Consider the following 22,487-nt stretch of genomic DNA (forward strand, 5'->3'; position numbering starts at 1 on the left):
GCCTCCCTAACAGCCAGTAACCTGACCTACCTCTCTGATCTATGACTGTGTGGTTTTCCCCACTTGTGCGTTCTCTTCTGTCTACAGCCAAACTCACTATCTCATTTAAACAAGTGAGAAGGCAAGAGAAGTCTACATACCAGCAAGAGTGTTCCCATCCTCTGAGCCAGGGGTGTTAACTCATTTTCACCAGGGACCACATCAGCCTCATGGTTGCCTTCAGAGAGCCGAATGTGATTTCAACCCCTTAACAGTTAAGGAGTAGATACATTTATACAGTCCTAAAATTATTTCGGCTCTTTGAAGGCAACTGTGAGGCTGATGTGGCCCCCGGTTAAAATGAGTTCAACACCCCCGCTCTAAGCACTAAACAGATAATAAGAAAAAAAAAATTCAAATCCTTGACTTCACCATGCATTTTATCTTGCTTTTATTTCATTGTAAGATTGCTTTCTCCAAGAAAGAACAATGGTACTAAACTACTAGAAAGAAAGCATAGTAAGTTGACTTTGCAAACACCAACTATATTATTTTTTTAAAAAGTAATAATATTACAATCCGAATATAAAATGTATGTACAATCTAAATAAAATGTATGTTACTTTGCCTTTGTGCTATGGTGAGTTTCTTTAAAAACAACACCCACAAAAGGCTTCCCCCATCACTCTTAAACTGTAAGCTCATGCCTTACTTGTAAATATGTTAAGTGTGTTTTGTGGGCATTCCCTGATGGAGCACTCAGAGGTATTTTAGTAATTAGAGGTCAGTGGCATATCCTCTGTGACATGTACGATACGCAGACAGTAGAGAAAAGGCATCTGAGTTCATAAACTTGCAAAGAGCCAACCACTATAAGTTGCTTGGATGTGGCATATATTGTAGGCATTTCCTTTAAACCCCTAAATGATAGTGGAATTTCCAGAAGTATTTCTGATTAAATCAGTGAATTTTTTTGATGTCTCATATTTAAGTATTGATAAATATTTAATCAATGCTTAGCACTGTGTTAGGCATTTCACAACAGAAGAAAATACATTAGCACCAGCTCCGTTCCCAGTTCACAAACTACATGGGAAACAAGGGTACACATGCAACCCTTGAATATGATAGACTATATTAAGATATAACACAGAAGCCTAAAAGCAGAAAGACACATGTGCATCTATATATGTAAGTATCATAGTAACATAAACAGTACATTTTAAAATGGTTTAAATTTTACAGGAACACCGAATAGAAGGTCATGTATCCTACTTGTATAACTGGGAGAATGAAGTGTTCAGAGAAACTCCATTGCATTATTGTAGGCATGGTGACATGAAGGTTAATGCCCTGGATTCATACTGCCTGGGTTTGAATCCCAGTTCAACCACTTACTAAGGGACCTTGAACAAGTAATATAGGTTTTCTATGCCTATTTTTTTCATTGGTAAAATGAAGATAATGATGCCATCCATCTCAAGATTATCATGAGGATTCAGCCGGTTCATCTCCATATAACTCTTAGAACAATGCCCGGCACAGACTAAATACTATATGTTTAACATAAAGTGAATACTATACTATATGTGTTCATCTATTCTTTGTTATCCAGGCCTCCTGAGTAATAAGCCTATGGAAAGTCTTACAAGGATAATGAACAAGGCCCATTACCATGCTAGCCTCACTACCACTCTGCCAACTTTCTCAATGATGTCCTCTGGCATCGTTATATTTGGACAGACAATATCAGATCACCACCATCTTAGGTTAAAAAACTAGTAACCACTTATAGAGAAGTGAATAAATCCAGAGTATTTGAAAATGCATGACTGTAGTCAAATATTTTCCATTCACTCTTCTGAAATCCAGAGCACCTTTGTTTTCTGCAGATCAAGAAAAAACTATATATCCCTTTTTCTTCATTTCCTATAATCCCTATCTATGTCAAAAAAGTATGCAAGTTAAAATTAAGATAGGTAGATGTTTGATAATTTACCCTCCACTGCCAGTAATTTGTGCTTTTTATTCAATGAATCCAGACTATATTAAAAAATAAAATACAGTGTCTGTGAGAGCTTTTAAAGAGACCCCTGTGGAAGTCCCACACACAGAAATCCATTTGGTAATGGCATTTAACAGTTCACAGATCCCGGAGGAACCAGGGGACTCTGCCTTGAACATCCTCTCGGGTAGACAACACTAACAGATGTGCAGGGAGGAAGCAGACAGTGCCTGTAAGAGGAGATCAGCAAAGTGATACATGGAGAGACTTTCATTCACTCGTTTCGTTCATGTGGAGCAATCTTAATAATGAGAGGCTTCTTCAGTCCATCTTTTCAGCAACTTATGTATTTAGAATTTGATCTATGTGTCTCTGCTTTTTCAGGTCCACAGTCCAACCTCATATCTCTGCAGACCTGATGGAACCACTTCTGCCTACTTTCCTCCTGTTTTTACAAAGGTCCGACATCCGCAAGTCTCATTCTCTGCATTTGCTTTGGTGCTGCCGTTCCACTCTCATGTGGCTTCGTGTAGCAGTCTTGAAAAAGCAAAACAAACAGATCAGTAGACTGATTATCATGGTTACCTTTGGGACTCAGTAGATTCGTATTGAACAATGGCCATGTGACTGTGAGCTTGGGATGGCCCAAAGAAATGTGGGCAAGGTCAGTGACCTGATAGAGGTCAAAGGACAGTGGAAAAACCAGGACAGAAAGAATAAGATAAAATTCTGTCCAGGGTATTACTTGGAAAACCCAGCAACCTTTATAGAAAGTTTTTTAATGACTAATTTTTAATGTGTTCTAAGTTGGTGCTTTGCATTGCCAAGCTGAATGAATGACATTCATTTCATTGGGCAACTGCTCAACTCAGAAATGCTTCCATGTAAACAGCTTATCCTCTCCCTCTGCCTCACCTCCACCTCAAATGCAGAGATACACCATGCCTGTGGACTGGTAGACTGTAAAGAAATCATGACTCCCAGTTTGATCTATAAATTTAGTGCAAATCTAGCTAAATTTCCAGTGGGTTTCTTGTATTTATTTGTTTAATACTAAATTTGATGACTTGATTCTAAAAGTTTAATGGAAGAAATGCTAAGAATAGGCAAAACACCCCTGAAGAAGAAAAATAAGGTGGTGTTAGGGAAGGGGTGGGATTTGCCCTCTGAGACATCACAACCTCCTAAGTGCGTAGTATTAGGATAGCATGGAGCTGGCACAAGGCTAGACAAATTAATGAGTAATCAGCATGGAACTCACTCCAACACCTACAGAAAGCTTCAGACCACTGGGTAAAGAATGACTGCAACAGAGGTGAAAATAGTATATTAGATTGCTGCCTCACACTTTTTACAAAAATCAATGCCAAGTAAACTAAAGACAAGAGTGAAGAGGAAATCTATAAAAACTTCTGTGAGGCAGTAGAGAAGAGCATTTTAATTTTCTTCATCTAGGCAAAGATTTTTTTCTTCTAAGCCAGCCTGTATCCAACTTTATTAAAGACCTTTTCATAAACAGATCATTTATTGCAGGACACAGGCAACAAATGATAGTAGCTGGCAAAATTTTCAAAGTCCCCTCCTGGGTAAACTACCAAAAAAAAAAAAAGTCATGTAAAACCCTACCAAAACCAATATCACACTGCAAACAGCCAGGGGAGTCGTCCTTTGATGCTTAGAACAGGAGATGTTTGCAGAGGGGTAGACATTCATATTTGTATGTAGTTTAAGACCTGTTCACAAGCAGATTTGTGAGACCATCACCAGAAGATCCATGTCCCCAGGTGTATTACTGCCTGAGTCATGGTTGATTTGGGGGATGTCAGGCCCAACGCACCTCTCGCTTTAAGCAAAATAAAATCCCATGCTGGTGGTGTCGGGGGAAGAAGAGAGATTGTAAGATTTTGCTTTCATTCCTCACCAGGCTTCACCACAGTGGCCTGGCTTGGGGAAATGTCACAGAATTCCTCCTGGTACGAGGAGAAATCCTCAAACATTAGACACAAAACCGCGTTTTGTGCAATCCAGGTTCTGAGACACTGACGTTCCATTAGTGGTGCTTCCCCCTTTCCCAAAAGAGAGCCATGCAACACTCTGTGTTAGCTTCATAAAAGGAAAGGTAAAACAAAAGTCTGTATTTTTATTGACATGGAATTTAAAATCTTAAACCGTAGAGTAGTGGGAAACTCAGAGCACCCTCGCTGGGCATCTCCAGGGACGCCACTTTCTGTGTCTGGACTGTGGAACATCTCTCTTGTGCACCGTCGTGTCTGTCCTTGTCTGTATCTGCTTTTCTTTCCCTTTTCCCTTTGTGCACCTTCTCTTCCTGCCTTGCACGGTCCTTTGTGCACCTGGGCAGCGGTTATTGGAGAGGCAGGTTTAGGAAGTGAATCTGCCGATATCTGGAACTCAGGTTAGCCTGTGCTTGGTTGACCTCAGTGCCTTCTTTGGCCTTTCTCTTGGGCACAGAGGTCGACAGTGATGGCAGGTGGGCTTTGCCAGTCTAAGGGGTGCCTCCATCTATTTTCTTGTACTGCTCTGGGGAAAGTCCTGAGGTTTCACAGCCAGCACTTCTGCCTGCAGGCCACTGGGCTTAGCTGGAGCCACAGAACTGGTGTGCCCTGTGGAACTGTGAGTATTAGAGATCCACATGGGACCAGGAAAGCAATGAGCACTGTGTGGCATTTCTTCCCAAGTAGTTGGGCCCTTCTAAGGGATCATAATATCATGTGGACTTGATGTATGTCCACAGATGCCCTTTATGGACCCTAAAACATCAGGGGTCCCAAATGCTACCCTAAATGGATGATCCAAATTGCCAAGTACAGCCTCTAACAGTTGGCTCTATCTCCCTGAAGGCTTCTCTTTATGTTCCTACAAGCTCCCTAATGGCTTTGTACAGCTGTGGCTTTTGCCAAGATAAAAAAAAAAAAAAAAAAAAAAAAAAAAAAAAAAACCTTTGCTCCTGGAAAAGCCAAATTGCAATCTTGGACTGACTATGCTGTGTTAAGTGCTTAAAATCCTTGGCATCTACCCATTTATACATCTCTAACTTTCTGATGTTTGAACAAAGCACGCAAATCCTAGGAAGAATTCAGAGTCTCCATTGGTGCCTGTAGGCTCAAAAATGAAGGATATTTGTGTACCGCTTGTCATCTACCGTAAATAGCTTCCTGGATAAGCCTGGGGGTGTTTAATAATTAACCCACACACACCGGGCCCCATGAGCGACACCTCTCTGCTATGATCTGCTAAACCAGCTCTTTCTGAACCCAATCAGAAAGTGAAAGTCAATTATAGCCACAGATTTTCTACAATTAAAAATAAGGTGGGAGAGAAAAATGCAATCAGAAATAGCTTATAATCTTAACGTTTTCCCTTGAAAACATTCTTAACCACCAGAATTCTTATCGAAGTCCTTCCCAGACTTCACACTAGACCTCTGCAGTTCTTCTGCCAGCAGCAGGAACGTGAGAATTCCCGTAGCCCGTTAGCACCACAGGCCATTTGCCACAGGATGGGTTCTTCCCAGCACACAGCTTGTTGTGTTTTCAGGCAACTTCAAAACAAAATAAAACAAATGCAAAACAGAAAAAAACACACCCTTCCTAATGTGATTTTTTTTGCTTTGGATCTATCAGTAGATGAATTATTTGATCCTATTTGAATTACTTTGAGAGTTCTACCTACCTTATATCCTGGCCAATACTCTATAGTCAGAAGTTTAGTCAAAAGTTTAGGCAGGCCCCATGGCTGAGTAGTCCTGGAGGAGGAAGGTAGAGAGGGGACATGTGGAAGGGAAATGTTAAGCTTTTGGTATCTAATATCCAGGATATAAAAACTGTACCTCTTTGTATCTGTGAAGCCAAATGACTGCCTAACCAGCTGGACTGTAAAAATGCACTGGTCTGGAGGGGGAAGGGCGCAGCAGGGTGATGGCAAGGAAGGAGGACACGAAGGCCAGCAAGAGAAGAGTGCTGCATTTTTAAAGATTTTACTCAGAGCCTCAAAATGAGAAAATAACCAAAACGCTTCATCTTAGTACACCTGACACTGGGGACTGGTTGGGCAGAGGTGGCAGGGGGAGAAGGTTGGAGCGTGTGAAGAAAAATGTATGTCTTTTTTTCCCTCCTGTCTGGTCTCCATAGGAAGTCACATCCATAAGGTGTGTAATTGTTTTAAGAAGGTTGCATCCCACCCAGTTACTCTTAAATGTAAAGAAAGGTAACAGTTGTTACTGTAAAAGTATGTACATACAAAAGAGTCAATAAATTTGCAGACACGTCCAAAATTTCTACAGGCCCAGTGGTAAATCATACTCATTTTATCATACGTGGAGATTATGAAAAACTGATGATGAATGAATTTAAAGGTGCTAATCCTCCTCTGAGTTAGTAATAATTCTCTTATGATGCGAGTTTCACATTTTTTTTCTCTGAGATCTGGAAGTCTTATTCTCTGTTATGAGATTGCATAAGGACGCACCAGTCTGATGGGCAGTGTTTTTCTCGAATTTCAGGAACTGCAGAACACAGCGGCGTCCGAGGGCCAGGTGGTGGTCCTGGAGTGCAGGGTCCGCGGAGCCCCGCCTCTGCGGGTCAAGTGGTTCCGACAAGGGAGCGAGATCCAGGACTCTCCAGACTTCCGCATTCTGCAGAAAAGTAAGGAGAGACGCCCGTTCTCCCAAATCCAACCACTGTCTGCTCTCAAGCTTCGGAAAAATCAACAAGGGTTTTAACCTTTTAGATGAACTAATTCCCATTTTCATAGACAGGTGTGGAGATATGCGGCCCATGGGAGGGTCCAGTAAATTGAAGCTGGGGTGCTCGCTGATGGACCCCCATAGAATCTGGGGAAAGTTATATATATATGTTCTTTCTTTAGGGAAAAAATAACACATGTTGATTTGAACTCAAAGGTGGGCAAATACTTTTAAGAGGCTTACAAGCTTCTATAAGATTTTTCTACAAATTCCAGTTGAAATAACTTCCTAGTGTAAGCTGTTACTAGAATTCAAGATTTGGTATTTGTAGAAAGGTAAATTGATCTATCCCTTATTGCTTCAGTGTTATGATTCATCTATAACATTTCTGCAGACATGCCCTAGACAAGGTAATAGGAAAAGACAGGTTGCTTTACATTGAACGGGACCCATTCTAACACTCCATTTTTATTTACTTTTTTTCTTATGTGGCAAACAGAACCCAGATCTACAGCTGAACCTGGTAAGAAGCTTTTCCCCCTCCTTTGGTAATGTATCTTTGGGGTTTCAATAGTTCTTTGTTTCTGTTTCAAAGCTATAAGCAGAACAATGTTTTTGCAGTTCCCTGGAAACGTGAAACCCCCTTAAAGACAATATCTTCTTTATCATAGGGTCTGTGCACTGCGTTTTACATCAACTTCTTTATTAGTAAAACATTAAGTTCCACTCAGACAAGAAGGTCAGGCTCAGTGACTTAAGGCTTTCTGAAATATAGTCTTTTATACTCAGAAAGTAAACTAAGCTAACGATGAAAAAACATCCTCCTAAAATTCCAGTAGAAAAGAACAGTCTGCCGCATACTTGTACTGACCAAAACCCACTAACATCCAGACTCCCCAGCGTAGAAATGTGTCTTGCATGAGAGCAGCCCAAAGATATAAGCAGCACTGACCACCAGGCATTTCTCATTTATGTGTCCAAAGCCATAAAATTTTACTGTACTGCAGGCATGAAGAAAGCCATCTTGCCCTGGTATCTTGCTTAATTACTAGGTCATTCAACCTCATCAGAGAGCTATGTTATCCAGAAGCATCGGCTCCAACTTTTCTCTGGTCTCAGACTTTTTATGTATTTTTGACTCCTCATGGACAAAAATGATGTTTTTAAAGGGAACTAAATTTTTGCCTAGGTATTTCATAGTCCATCCTCCTTGGGACTGCTTTCTTGGTATTTTTTCCCATAAGCAAAGTCACTGCTTTTACTTCTTACCAAAAGGTAGACAATCAAATCTGTGCCTCTCTTTCAGTATCAAGCAGATCCTTCCTACCATATGCCCCTCAGGAGCCGTGACCTTGATCTGTCCCTTCTTTGAGAACTTGAAGGTTTTGTGTGAGCTTTACTGCGGTCAGTCCTGACCCTCTCACATCTGGGTATTGGATCATTGAAAGCAGGGTGTGATCCTCTTAGGATCCAGAGTTTAAGGGATGCTGAGTAACATCTTTAGGGAACAGCTGGAATTGATCTGGTACCTTCTTGTCATGAGTTACAACTAGAGCATGTTGCCCCACTTAGTGTGTCAGTCACCACATCAGACACTGTATTCACTTTCTGAACCATGGAAATACACATCTGTGTGTTTTGTCTGTGGGATGTTTTTGTATAAAATGGCATAATGCTGGTTCCCTGATACATGGAACTTCTGAGACTTAATCTACTGCATGAGCTTATATGGAAATCCTATAGGGAATTGGGACATATCTTTTGCATCTACTAAGAAAAAGAGAGAGACAGACAGACAGACAGAGACAGAGACAGAGGACCACATACTTCTTTTATCTGCAAGAAAGTTCATGTGAACAAATCTATGGAGTAATTTTTGTCTTCTGATGCCTTTTGTACAAATGAAACTAAAATCTTGGGCCAAAAATTATAAAAGCATTATTACTGGAATGGATTAAGACTGTGTTTGATGTTGCAGTTTTGGATTCTAAATGAATTCATGCAGCTCTCTTTCATCGTGTTGTTATCCGTTGTCCTCACCTGCAGAGGTGGTGATGATTTACGAAATGTCTCCCGTGATCTGTGTTGGAAAATCATAAACTAACCATCTTCTGAAAATTCAAACCACTTGTTAGAAACTGCATAGTTTAGTTTTGGAGTATGTATGTGTCTGACCGTTGAAAACGCTCAGTGTACTGGCTAAGAAGGAGTGAATCTGAGTGAGGAGGGAGAAGAGACGCATCTCCTACCTCCAACTCCTCCATCTTGCTCTCCCTCACCTCCTGCCGCAGACACTCCTGTTTCAGTCACGGTTTGCTGCTTTGGGCTTCTAGAGTATAGTTTTGATCATGAATTCCTTAATAAGATCGGTCTTCAATCGCTTCCTGGAGTAATCTGATCTCTAGAACTTACTGAAATGCCTTTTGGTTTAATGTGGCAAAATCATGAAAAAAAAGCTATGGGAGACCTTCCTTTTAAACCACAGATCTGGGTAACGTATAAAACAGCTTCTCCTCTCCATGCTGATGGAATTCTCTTATTTTCCTTTTCCCTTTTGTTAAATCTGAAAGCATTTAAGAAAACAGACTCCTCCATTCCAACCACAATAATAACATTTGCTGAAAACAAATATTTCTTGGTAGAGAGACATTTCAAGCAAACCTGTCAATACAATAAAAAATATGCCATAGAAGCTATTAAAAACGAAGTGCAACTAGTTTTCCCTGACCTTAGATAATTTGCCACAGTTATGTTTACCACAGCACTGCTGGAATTGCTCCTTTCTCTCTCACAGTGGAGCATCAGAGTGCTCTGCTTCGGGAAACCTGAAACTGGTGTATAGCACTGAATCCATGGTCATGTTTTTTAAGCAAACAAACAAAAAATTTAAACACAGGAATGACTATCCCAGCAACTCTTTATGTGAGTTGTTATGAGTAAGAACTTTAGAATAAGCAAATGTTGAAACCTATTTCTATTTAAACAATGTGTTGGCGTGCCTAACAAAACTAGGTACAAGTAGCCAGATGTTTTCCTTACTTTGACCTTGAACTTGACGATTGGCATTGTCAAGGAAAAAGAAAATATGTATTAAACAGTTTACTTTCCTTAAATGACCTGATTGACTGTTCCATCCAGTAGACCACTGACCTATTCAACTACATAAAATATATGTAGGAACTGGCTTTCCTGCTAGTTGTTTTTCAGCCACTGTTACGTGGAAAGGAGAAAAGCAGACATGACTATAATACATCTGAGGCAAGAGATAAATTTTATAGGACTAGGTCAGTGATGTTTTCCAAATGCTGAAACATAAATAGCCTTTGAAACTCAGGAACATATTTAAGCATTCAGATTTTATTACTCTCTCTTCTCTTCCTCTGACAGATTCACTCCTGCTCTCTCCTCACTGGCTAGTGTTCAGTCAGACAGATCCTTTCTCTCTCTCTCTCCACCTCCCCCTCCCACCCTCCTTCCCTCCCCCTCTCCCTCTCTCTCTATATTTTCTTCCCTCATTCTTTTCATCTTTTTTCTTCACTTCCATTTCTTATTCCTGTGTAATATGTTTTAAAGCTCTAGAAATAAAATTGAAATTCCCTAGGACCTAGATCTAGCCCCATAGGGGTTAGATAGTTAGATAAAGGAGGACCTGGCAAACTCCCTCCCAGTGCATTTGTGCAACTGAAACAGGTTTTTCTTGTCACTACTGTGTTGCATCTGTCTAATATGTTTTACACTCCCTTCTCTGTCTAGACAGAAGTCAGCTTACATCACAAATCCTTTCAGACTGTTTTGTGAATTAATAGCTAGTCAGCTTACCTAAGACCAACATCCGTTTGTCATATTACCTGCTCTGGGCCTCTTCCTTGACATTCTGACTTTTCGCTGATTGGATCCTTCAAAGCCCCGTCTGGGGGAATAGGGTGGACAGAGAGCACAGAAGACTCATTTGACAGTTATTAATACTCGGGCCCTTACTCAACCATCTGAAAACAGCCACAGACTGTATTGAGTTACTTTTAGAGCATTGTCTAATAGCATGCAAAATTGAAATACAAAAAAGTATCTTACCAGTTGGAGATTACACATGTAACAGTATGGTGTCTCCTCCTTTCAGCATGAATCTCTGCTCACCAGTGCCACCCGTCATCCTAGATGTTGTTTAGTCAAGTCCATGTTTTGGTTCTGCGATTCGGAATGTGAAGTAGATGATACTTGGTTTGGTATACTAAGGTGCTGAGTTGCAGGAGGGCCATGGTGAGGATGTTTGTTGAGATTCCAGTAGATTAGACATAGTTAAACATTTAATGCAAGTCCAGGTTAGGATGGTGGGTTGAACAAAGTGGGTTGTATCAAAACCCTGGTTCCCAAGCTGCGTGACGGCACCCTGAGATGCCACACGAGGCCGAGGGAGGTGCTGTAATGTCTGAAATTTCGCGTGTGAACATGTGATACTCGACATCTGATAGATATATGAGATAACTACTAGTTTGAAATAGTTCAGAGTTTCAACATTAGATCACTCTACATTCTTTTCTATGACATCATGTCTTTGTGAAACTGACTTCTTTATCTATGTGTGTGGTACAAAAAGTAAGTACCATAGGAAAATCAACGTGGAACTTGACATGAGGCTGGCCGTGCTCATGCTGGTTCCAAGAAGGGCTGCACAGTGTCCGACAGGTGCACACATCCGTCAGTAGGTAATTGTGGTTGTTTAGAAATAAAATAATAATGCTTTCCTTTCCATTTATGTGCACTTTTTTTTCCAAACAGTAACTAACTTGTTAAGACCTAAATACTTAAGTTATTTGGAAATAAATACTGAACAAACAAAGCTGTTATGTATAGCTTTTGCTTTGAAGCACCTAAAAAAAATACTGAGACACTTACCATTCAATGAACCAACAAATTTTGGTTCAGTCTCTGGGGAGAGACAGGGAAGGCCCACTGGAGTGTGTACCAAAGAGAAAACTGAGAGACTCTTAGGAGCTTTCAGCTTTTAAAATTTCCCTTCCTGTCCTCTTCCTGCACACTCATCTGGCATGCTGGCTGGCCTGTGAATTCTTCCTCTCCTGGCAGAGCCTGAAGGGCTCTTTTCTGGGCAATCTGGACATCCCAAGAGGAAAAAGTCTATACTTAAAGGTATATAATAGAACGGGAGTTTCTCCAACAAAGAGGCCGTCTAGAGTATGCTCACGGGAAAGCTAAAGCTCCTCTTCATGCTCAGAGCTTCTAGGCAGCTCACAACCCTCTCAGACCAGAAAAGATGAAAGACATCTGGGAAAATCTTTATTGTAGATAATATGGAAGAAAACAAGCAACTCCCCAAAAAAGCAACTTGAAGAAAACAAGCTTGCAAAGAGGGGAAATGTAAAAGCAAATGAACACTCTCCTTAGAGAAACAAGAACACCCGGTGCATCTGAGAAGTAAAAATAAAAAACTATAAGAAGAGAGGTTTTGGAAAACAAAATTTTCTTGCAGTGAAAAAGTTGGTAGCAGAAATAAGTTGAGGAGCTGCCCCACAGAGTAAGCCAAAAAGACCAAGAGCAAGAGAAAACGTGAGAATGTTAGAAACAGAGAGAACCTGCCAGGTGCACTAGACATGCACAACTGAGATTCCAGGAGGAGAGAATGAAGAAGAGGCAGAGACTGTCATTGAATGAAGGATATCGATTTCCAGATTGAAAGGACCCACTGTGTGCAGGATGTATGAAAATAAACCCTCAGCAGTGTGCATTGTTGTGAAATTCAGAATATCCAGAAAAAGGAGATGATTCTACCAGTGTCCAGGGAGAAAACATCAACTCACATGCAAACTAATGAGATCAGAATGACTTGGGGCTTCTCAGTGTCACACCAGACATGAGGAGGCAGTTAAGCAAATTGCCTCTACTTAAGAATTCTGTACCCAGCCAAATCTGCCATTCAGTATGAAGATACAGTCAAGATTTCTCAGTCTTGCAAGGTCTCACAACCCTTTACTTAGGATGTGCTTCACCACAGCAAGAGAATTCACCCAGAAAGGGCAAGATGTGGGTATGGGAAGCAGGAACTCAAGAGCAAGTGAGAGGCAAAGGGACCCCCACAAGGGTCATAGCTGTATGTGAGGAATTGAGGACAAGCCCACATTGGATCATTGGGACTCAAGAGATGGACACGTGGCAGCTTTCATCACTAAGAGCTCATTGCCACAGCTCCATCTTTGGCTCCGGTGACAGAATGGTAGGATGGTAAGCCTGACCTGAATTCTTACCTCTACTTGGCCTGTCCTCCTTTCCCCTCCATACACTGCCTCCTGGACCAGCTGAGGACACTCATGTCACCCCCTCACCCCCACAGAAGTGTTCTGAGTTGATCTGGCTCTGTGATCTGAATGTTTGCCACGCTGAACTTTAAAACAGAGTATGGAGATACCCACTCCACCAGCTCCTGCCCACACTTAGCCCGCCAGATGTCCCCACCAAGCCTTATATTTCCCAGGACTCACTAAATGGTCGTGCTTGTTGATTACCTCTGTGGAGGCTTTTGTAAACTCATAGAGAACTTGAAGCTAGTTCAAACCCCCAGCTAGTTCCTGGGAGCTTTTTTCTAATAGCAACAATTTTGTCTTTTTTTAATACAGTAAGATTTGTGCTTGTTACTCAATGTTTTTAAAACTAACTCAGTTTTGAAGGGTGTAAACATGTGGTAAACACATAAAGAAAATCAAAGCAACAACGATCTCAAAAGGAGCAGGAGATTCACTTGGAGACGTCTACAGGAAGTATTGGTGATATTGGTTTACCTCTTAGACTAAATGATGAGTACCTAGAGGTTCATTTTGTGGCTGTTTCTTAAGCTGTACATTTTAACTATATGTATAATACAGTTCACAGTTTTTAAAAAAAATCCTTTATAAAAATTTAGACAAGCCTTGTATTTCATCACACTGAATGTCATCTCGGTGATTTTGGCCCACAGTTCTCTGTCATCAGTTGTGTTGGCCAAAGCATGAGATTTAGAAGGTCAGAGCTGGATTCCTCTTCAGTTAGCCTGGACTTCTCACTGCACCATGCACCCCCTCAAAAAAAAAAAAAAACTGCAAGGGAAGGGATTTATATAAATGTCCTTTTATTACTCAAGGGACCTAGTAGTAATATCCTTGCTACCTCATCTTTTTATGAGTTTCTGCAAACAAAATGGTTCTGTTTGTATTTAACCAAGTGTTTAGTACATCCAAGAATTTGAACAAAATTTAGGGTTGACCTCTGGGAGATACTGATGTGGTTAAATAATTCTTAGGTAACTATAAAAAAACAGGATTTGTCCTGTTTAGTAATTTATTGTTACTAATTTAGTAATTTATTATTATGCCCTCAAATATAAATCTTTCACTTAGGAAAATTGAATTAAAATGGATCAGAATTATCATCATTAATAATTTTAAATTTTTCCATTTAAACTGGAGGCAGTTTTTTTAGTACAAAAAAGTAAGCTTCCGACTCCCTTTATTTGACAGAAGCATTCATTTCCTGATTTCCATTCCTCAAGAAAATGTATTTTACAGATGTGTTAAAGGTCTTTGTGTAAGTAAGATGCTACCAGATGAAAATTCAACAGCATAACCTGGCTCATCTCATTTCCGCATGACTTTCTTTATGTTCATAATGTCAGAACCATACAAGCCATGATGCTTCTTTCTGTCAACAAAATGTGAGCCCGTTGTAACGTTTGGAAGACATTTTCCAAAGCAAGGAAACCTAAACAATCCTTTGGGCCATTAGATTAAAATTTTATCTGGTAAAAATCACAAAGACATAGCAAGCCTGTAGATCACAAAAGAACATCTCAGTGCTTTTTTCTTTTCTCTTAATTCTGTTCTCTAAGCTGCTATCCTTCTCTAGACATCCAGTTGCCCATGAATACTATACTTGTATAACTTACATATTCCTTATTTTATGCAACTTCCTGAAAATTCATATGAAGTGAGTTTCGCTCAGTCACACTTGAAACACACAAAGGAAGCTTGTAGGAAAATCAGTTTTATTAGGAATTTCTTTAGAAAACATATTTTTGTAAAGCAAATGTTTCCTTGGCGTTTTTACCGTCAATTTAAATTTCATCCCAGAAACATTATTCAAAAATTTGATGGAGAGCCCACTGTTCCAGAGATGCTGAGAGTGCAGCCAGGAACCAAACGAATGTGTTCTGCTCCCATAGAGGTTATACTCTTGTCAAGGAGTCCGGAGCTCTTGCACAATGTATCATTCAGTTATAGTTACAATAGAGGTCTCCAAGGGAAGTTTGCCATCCTTGGTGGATCTAACTAAGGCTAAACAAACAAGGATTCTTTGAGAAAGTAATATTTAGGTGGATGTGTGAGGCTGAGTAGGAGAACACTAAGTACTTTGGGAGAAGAGCTTAAAGACTCCAAGGAATGTGACTTCTCCAGGGGTAGCCCAAGAGCCAGTGAGTCCAGAGGTCTGAACAAAAGAAGATGAGAGGCACAGAAGGAACCCAGCAAGAAATAGGGGCCTGATCCAGGGCTTTCTGGTGCCTTTAAGAGTTTCTAGTTTATCTTCAAAGTCAAGGATGAATGGGGAGGATACTAAAATTTTATTCTCAAAGGGGTCCTCTGGATTAGATGGGGAACTATACACACACACATATGTATATGTATATGTATACACGTATACATATTCAGGTTTTCTTAAAACAGCATAACTTTTTTTAAAAATTGCAAAACCGTAGAAAACAAGAAGGAATCTAAAAGTTGTCCAGATCATCACTCCCAAACACTTAATATAATCCCTGAAGATTTTATCTTGTTTTTTAATGTAGGTTTCAAGACACAGAATTACATCTGTTCTTACCAGTAAAGCATTCTCAGGCATTGAACTGGCCATAGGCATTTTGCTAAGTATCTCCAGCTACTCTGCCTTTTGAGGTGTGAATAGCTGAGAGAAGACCTTTCTGAGGGCACCAAGCCCTGGGAAGGTGGATGGTGTGGGGCTGGCAGCTGTGGCTGCCTGGGCAGGCAGCTTGGAGGTGCTGCTGAAAGCTGTGGACTTCCCGGCTCCCAGCAGCATCTGCTGCTAAAAGGAACATAGGTGGCCTAACCTGCCCAAAGCCCATCTTTCCAAGGTCAGCCAGTGTGTAAGGGTTTTTTGTCCAAAATCTAATGAGATTGGGCTGCTTGTTTTTTCTAATACCAGAATTTTCACTTTCCAATGTATTTTTTTAATGGCTTCTATCCCATTTCGATGTGTCTCGTATCTCAGAGGACACAGAACCCATCATCTCCTTGTGCAGATGAATTTCTGGTGAATTATTTGGAAAGTGAGAGTAATTGAAATTTTCAGATTCAGGAAACTCCTTGCTTCCCATCTTAAATCTTTTCATTGCCTCATTTTACTCTGGGTTCCTTCTGTTTGAAACTAGGGGGGAAAGAGCATACTTGTGGGAGGCAGGAGGCCCCCTTTTGCCTTTTGGCTTTGACGTGAGTTAGCCAAGACCTTATGAGAATCACTTTGGACCTCACCTGAAGAAATGAGGGATTTGGGCTAGTCGATCACTAAAATCCCTTACAGCATGAAGAGTCTAAGTTTTATTTATTCTTTTCTGGCTAAGTACACTTTTAACTCATTCTGTAACCTTCTGCATTCAATTTAAAAATTCCCACTCCCTTGTAAGTTTCCAGATCCATCTCGCTTTCCAAATGATTAATCTTATGTGAAGCTCCAACTTGAATTATTTCCATACTTTCTATCTTCGTCTTCAAATGCAAAGCCAAGAACTATGTACAGGACAGTTGGGGAAAACAATTGAGCAAAAAGAAGAGAAAAAAGAGGAGCATGGACACAGACAACACTATGGTGTTGTTGTTGGGGAGGTGGGGGAAGTAGAAGGGTATGTGTGGGGAAATGGTGATGGACAGAGACTTGACTTGGGGTGCTGAACATACAATACAATATACAGATGATGATGATGTAGAATTGTGCAGCTGAAACCTGTATATTTTGTTAACCAGTGTCATCCCAATAAATTCAATAAAAAGAAAAATCTATAAGGTTACCTCATGCCCTGCTATTCTATCATTCTCCTTCTATTTAGTGACCTTTTAATCAAATAATAATTGTGTATTCTAAATGCACTAGTACCTGTCAAACCCATACCTGAAAATCCTTTTATTTTTTTTAAATTAAGTTTATTAAGGTAATGTGGTTAATAACATATAAATTTCTGGTGTACAATATTTTAATTCATTATCTGTATACTCTATTGCATGCTCAACACCCAAAGTCTAGATTCCTTCTGTCACCATATGTGTGAACTTCATTACCCCATATGCCCTCCCCACCCTTCTTTCTCTCCAGTAACCACCACTCTGTTTTCTGTGTCAATGAGTTTCTTCTCATTTGTTTTGTTAGTTCATGTTCCTTTTTTGGTTTTATATTCCACATGAGTGAAATGATTTTTTTTTGTTCTTTTCTGTCTGACTTATTTCATTTAGCACAATACCTTCAAGACCCATATTTCTGCACATGGCAGTATATCATCTTTTTCTGTGGCTGAGTCATATTCCATTGTATATGTGTAACCACGTCATCTTTGTCCTCTCATGCCCCAGTGGACACTTACGTTGTTTCCATGTCTTGGCTATTGTAAACAGTGCTGCAGTGTACAGAGGGCTGCAAATATCTTTAGGAATTAGTGTTTTCTTTTTTCTTTTTTTTTTTTCAGAAAAATCCTTTCCTTGATATACCCAATACCTGGATTCACTGATATTTATTGAGCCAGGGGCTGTGCTAGGTCCTACAGGGCAGTTTTTAAACTGTTGATTGTGACCCATGAAAGTGGATGGTAGTGACCATTATTTGAAAATAAAATAAACTAGAATACAAAATAGTAGAGCACACGTCATGTAATAATTTTATTGTTTTTGTGGGGGGTTTTCCAAGGACTCTGATTTTCTCCCACATCCCAAAGATGTGCCCATGGCATGAATTGGCACATCCACATTGTCCCAGTCTGAGTGTGTGTGTGTGTGTGTGTGTGTGGCCGTGTGACAGAAGGGTGTCCTGTCCAGAGTGGCTTCCTGTCTGGTTCCCTGAGTTGCTGGGAGTGGCCCTGGACACCCGTAACCCCAAACTGGTGTAAGCAGGTTGGAAGGTAATGACCTTCCTTGTTTCTATTCATCTTTCTTAAATGTATATGTATTTCACATTTCAGTGTTTAATATTAAAAGTGTTTGGGCCTTTATTTAGAAGCCTGGTGATGTTTTTGTGACTAGAAATATGCCATAGGAACAAAACTCTTGTTTATGTTAATTGTCCATGGCACAAATGGTTTTGTTATGTTTCTCCCTTAAAGTCTTAGTTTCCAAGAACATACAGGTGATGTTAAATGAGGACATTACCAACATAATCATTTTTATTTTACTGGTACAATATAGACAATTATTCAATTGAAAGATAGTTAATGAAGCCCTGGGTGGTGTGGCTCAGTTGGTTGGAGCATCGTCCCATACACCAAAATGTGGGGGTTCGATTCCCGGTCAGGGAATGTACCTAGGTTGCAGGTTCGATCCCTAGTCAGGGTGCATATGGGAAGCAACCAATCAGTGATTCTCTTTCACATTGACATTTGTCTTTCTCTCTCCCCCACATCCTCTCTCTCTAAAATCAAACATATTTTTTAATATTTTAGTAGTTAATAAACTCTAGATCTAGCTTCTTTTTCATGGTAACAGCTCACATTTACCAGCTACAAAGCATTTACTATATCCATAGTGTTGTAAACACAAGGCATACTACATCACAAGGATAGGTAGATGGTTGTTAGGAGGGTAGAGCCTCACTGGTTTGAATTCTGATTTCACCACTTATTAGCTATGTGATGTTGGGCAAAAGCATTAGCCTTTCTGTGCTTCAGTTTCTAATCTATAAAATGGGCTAATAATAAACATTATTAAGGTTGACATGAGATTTAAAGCCAAATGCATCTATGTGTAGAGCTGCTAACAATATCTAGTGCCTAATAAGGGCTGCAGAGCTGTTACCCATTGTCACAGTCGTCAGCACCCCTCACAGTAACTCAGTGATGGTTGATTTTATGAGTCATGACTACCACAAACCTTACGAGGTAGATCCTGTTACTGTCTCCATTGTACAGGTAAGAACCCTGACGTTCAGGGAGATTGACCAAAGTCGTAAAGGCCAGATGTGTGGCAGGGCCCTTATCGGAGCCCTGGCAACAGGGTCCACAGGCAGGGTTCTTCACGCCGTGGAACACAGCCCCTCTGCGTAACAGTAGCTTCCGGAACAATTGTCTGCGGATCAAACATTTACATATGTTTTTCCCATTGTCATTTCAGTGAAGCTTGATTTCCCCCACTAATTGCTTTTCAGTTGGGCAGAAGGAAGAGTCAGCTACACTCTACCAGAAAGAATTTCTGGACACGTACAAGGAGGCGGGAGGAGAAAGGAGGTGGCATCCCCTGAGCCAGCACTTCCTGAGCATCTTCCCCATGCGAAGTGCAGAGGCACACACTTTGCAAACATCTGGTTGCATCTTAGCAGATATCCCTTTAGGGATATATTATCCCCATTTTATAGATGAGGACACCAGAGTGGACCTTGTCCAAACTTGCAAAGAATGGGTCTGACTCCAAAGCTTTTGCTACTAGGCTAAACTGCTAAATTAAATGTAAAGACATTCTAATGTGAACTCTTTTGTAAAGCAATTCTTCAGTGATCAGTATCTCATTTGCTTGTTTAAGAAAGGCAGAGGTCTGCCTTTTTCAAAGCAACTTCGTGGTTTAGCTCTGATGAGATACATACTGTCCTCTTCTTCCTTTCCAGAGGAGATCTGTACCCTAGTCATCGCTGAGACTTTCCCTGAAGATGCAGGGATCTTTATGTGCTCTGCAAGGAATGATTATGGATCAGTAACCAGCACTGCCCAGCTGGTTGTCACCCCAGGTATGTGAGGAGTGAAAAATATGATGGGGCTCTGCTCCCCAGTCCTCAGTGTGGTTCACCACAGTGGGAAGAACTGGCCGAGGAGGAGGGCTCCCCCATTAGGAATGCTGGCTGTCATTGCAGGGGTTACCTTCCCAGTCAGCGTTGTGGCAGCAAGCAAAAGGCTTTGGGGAGGGAGGTGAACATAGAGATGCGAAAATGAAAAGATAATGATGATGTAGCAACTGAACACACATGGGGCTATGTCCTAAATCGTACAGTCTTGGTCTTAGAAACGATGGAGATGGCTTCCCGACATCCTCATGCTAATAATGCCTTTTTCACATCACATGATTGCCACAGCTGTAACTCAGCACAAATTTTTTTTCTTTAACTTGCTACTCTCAGTAAACTGAATGCATCCTAAGGTAAGCTCATGTCTTCTTTGGATTCCTCACTTTACCCAGAGCCCAGCGCTCCTCCTGGAATTTACTCAAAAGTGCTTAAAACATGCCAGGAGCATGTTCCCCTCAGAGGGCCACCTGGGAATGGGAGGTGCTGTCACTCTGCTCAGCAGTGCCAACACAGGGGAGGAGACACTTGTACAACTAAAGCAGTGCTTAATCCATAACCGAAACTTCTGAAGAAGTAGAACAAGATAAACCTGACTGAATTCGGAGAAGCTGTAAAGATCTTAGATGTCCAGTCTCACTAGTAGTGAACTATAACTGCTATGAAAAACTAAAGCAATATACTATTAAAACCAATATTCAAAAGTATCTGGATATTTCTCAAACTTAGAAATTTACCACTAGCAAAGACAGCATGAAACAGCTTTTTTCTTTAACGTTAGTTGGCTCTTTTCTGCTATTACTGATTCACTATACCTAAGTTTGCTTTTATTGCCACATCTCTGTTATTTATTTTACAGCAATTTTTAAAATATCTCTGACCAGGCCTGACCCATCGTGCATATAACAGGGCATCAATAAATGGGGTTGTTGGCCGGATGGCACTTTGATTTCTTTGGAAGAGTAGGAGCTTGCTGCTAGGGGGCAGCAGAGGCACAATGAGACAGGGTTAGGGACTGGAGCCTGGGGATTATTTCTGTGGCTTCATCTTAAGAAATGTGGATGCTCAGGCAGAGCGGAGGTGCCTCAAAGTTACCTCCCTAAAGTGCCTAAAATTCCTCATCTGCCATGAGTTTGGACTCCCAGTTCTATGCATTACGGCTGAACATCATCTTTAAAATAAAGGCAGCTAAAAAGGAATTGAAAGCTAAGATAGATAGATAGATAGATAGATAGATAGATAGATGGATGAAGGAGTGAAGGAGGAGGGAAGAAATTTAAAGGTTCACCTAAATGGGAGGACAGTTGATTGAATGAGTGCTTTAAATGTGTCCTTATTGGAGCTACAGAGGATCCCAGTATTTGGAGTCAGAGCTGGCTTGAAGACTGTCCCAGCAAATGGCCAGGGCAGCAGTGCAGTGCCCAACAGTATGGCCCAAACCCCGGTCTCTCAAAGTCCGTGTGGCAAAATTGGCACATGGTATTTCCCATTTTTATCTGGGGTGAATCTACTGTGGGCCAAACATAATACACAAATACTTTCGAGCTGTCCCTTCATGTCAGTAAGCACTTTTGAGTAAATTCCAGAAGGAGTCCTGGGCTCTGGGTAAAGTGAGGAATCCAAAGAAGACATGATCTTACCTCAAGATGCATTCAGTTTACTGAGAGTAACAAGTTTAAAGAAAAAAGAAAATTTGTGCTGAGTCACAGCTGTGGCAATCATCTGAAGTGGAAAAGAAGTTATAAGGTCATAAGACATTTCCCTCAGACTCAAAGCTTTACTTAGCTTCAAATAGAATGAATATTCATTGCTTGTCCCATAAAAGCTTCAGCGCTTGAGCTAATATCAGTAAAGCTCAGATAGGATGTCCAGGCAGATCCATGGCTGAAAGGGGAAAGGACAAGGCATTATTAGTCGATACTGTCTGCGTTGTCATTTTTTTTCCAACTAAGTTCTGTCTGTAGCTCTTGTTTGAAATTTGTTAATGAATTGGTAGCTGGTTCCCCGCCTTGTGGGCCCATTCAGGAAATGAAACACGTAGTAGTCACCCAAAACAAGCTTGAAAGAACCAAGCCCTCCAGCTGGCTTTGCTTTTGCATCAGCTGCAAGCAGCCCAGCTACCGCTTCTGTAACCTTTGGGTTCAAGGGATCCTCAGTCTATAACAGTGTGAAAATGACTGTTGAATTACTAAATTAGTAGCATCTTATTATTTTTCCCCTCTTTCCCCTTCCTTAGCCAATTCTGAGAACTGTAGCTACGACTCCATGGGCGACTCCAACAACGATCACTTCCAGCACTTTCCACCTCCTCCTCCAATCTTGGAGACAAGTCCCTTTGAGTTGGCTTCGAAGAAGTCAGCCGAGATCCAGCAGGTGAACAGCCCAGAGTTGGGACTTGGCATGGCAGCCCTTCAAATGCCATTCAACTCCGCTGAGAGGGAGACCAACGGAGTCCATCCTGGCCATGGAGTAAACGGAATGATTAACGGCAAAGCTAACGGTAATAAATCTCTTCCAACACCAGCTGTCCTGCTTTCACCCACAAAGGAGCCACCACCTCTGCTTGCCAAACCAAAACTGTGAGTATTTCTGCATGGTTTTATAATACTTTCCATATCCCTGCTAAATTGTCTTTCTGGTCAGTGAAAACTTTTTGCTTGGACTCAACTGTGTGGCATGTTACCCCTCCTGCAGGCAAATTGTCTCTGACCGATGTGACTTTGCCACCAAGTGGGGTCTGTGGAAAATATAAATGATAGCAAAAGATAAAGAAGGTAAATGAGA

The 22,487-nt window shown here is 40.9% G+C and overlaps 1 protein-coding gene across 3 annotated transcripts in view; it reads left to right on the forward strand.

The window, feature by feature from the left end:
* PALLD (palladin, cytoskeletal associated protein) overlaps positions 1-22,487 on the forward strand; it is a 339,611-nt gene that overhangs the window by 144,313 nt on the left and 172,811 nt on the right. For all 3 annotated transcript variants that reach the window (XM_028519937.2, XM_028519936.2, XM_036031987.1), the window contains exons 5-9: positions 2,369-2,443; positions 6,504-6,645; positions 7,186-7,209; positions 19,533-19,652; positions 21,940-22,282. In XM_028519937.2, the coding sequence (XP_028375738.1) occupies positions 2,369-2,443; positions 6,504-6,645; positions 7,186-7,209; positions 19,533-19,652; positions 21,940-22,282 (704 nt within the window). The remainder of the gene's footprint in view (positions 1-2,368; positions 2,444-6,503; positions 6,646-7,185; positions 7,210-19,532; positions 19,653-21,939; positions 22,283-22,487) is intronic.

Source organism: Phyllostomus discolor, chromosome 8, assembly GCF_004126475.2.
Source record: "Phyllostomus discolor isolate MPI-MPIP mPhyDis1 chromosome 8, mPhyDis1.pri.v3, whole genome shotgun sequence".
Classification (NCBI taxonomy): Eukaryota; Metazoa; Chordata; class Mammalia; order Chiroptera; family Phyllostomidae; genus Phyllostomus; species Phyllostomus discolor.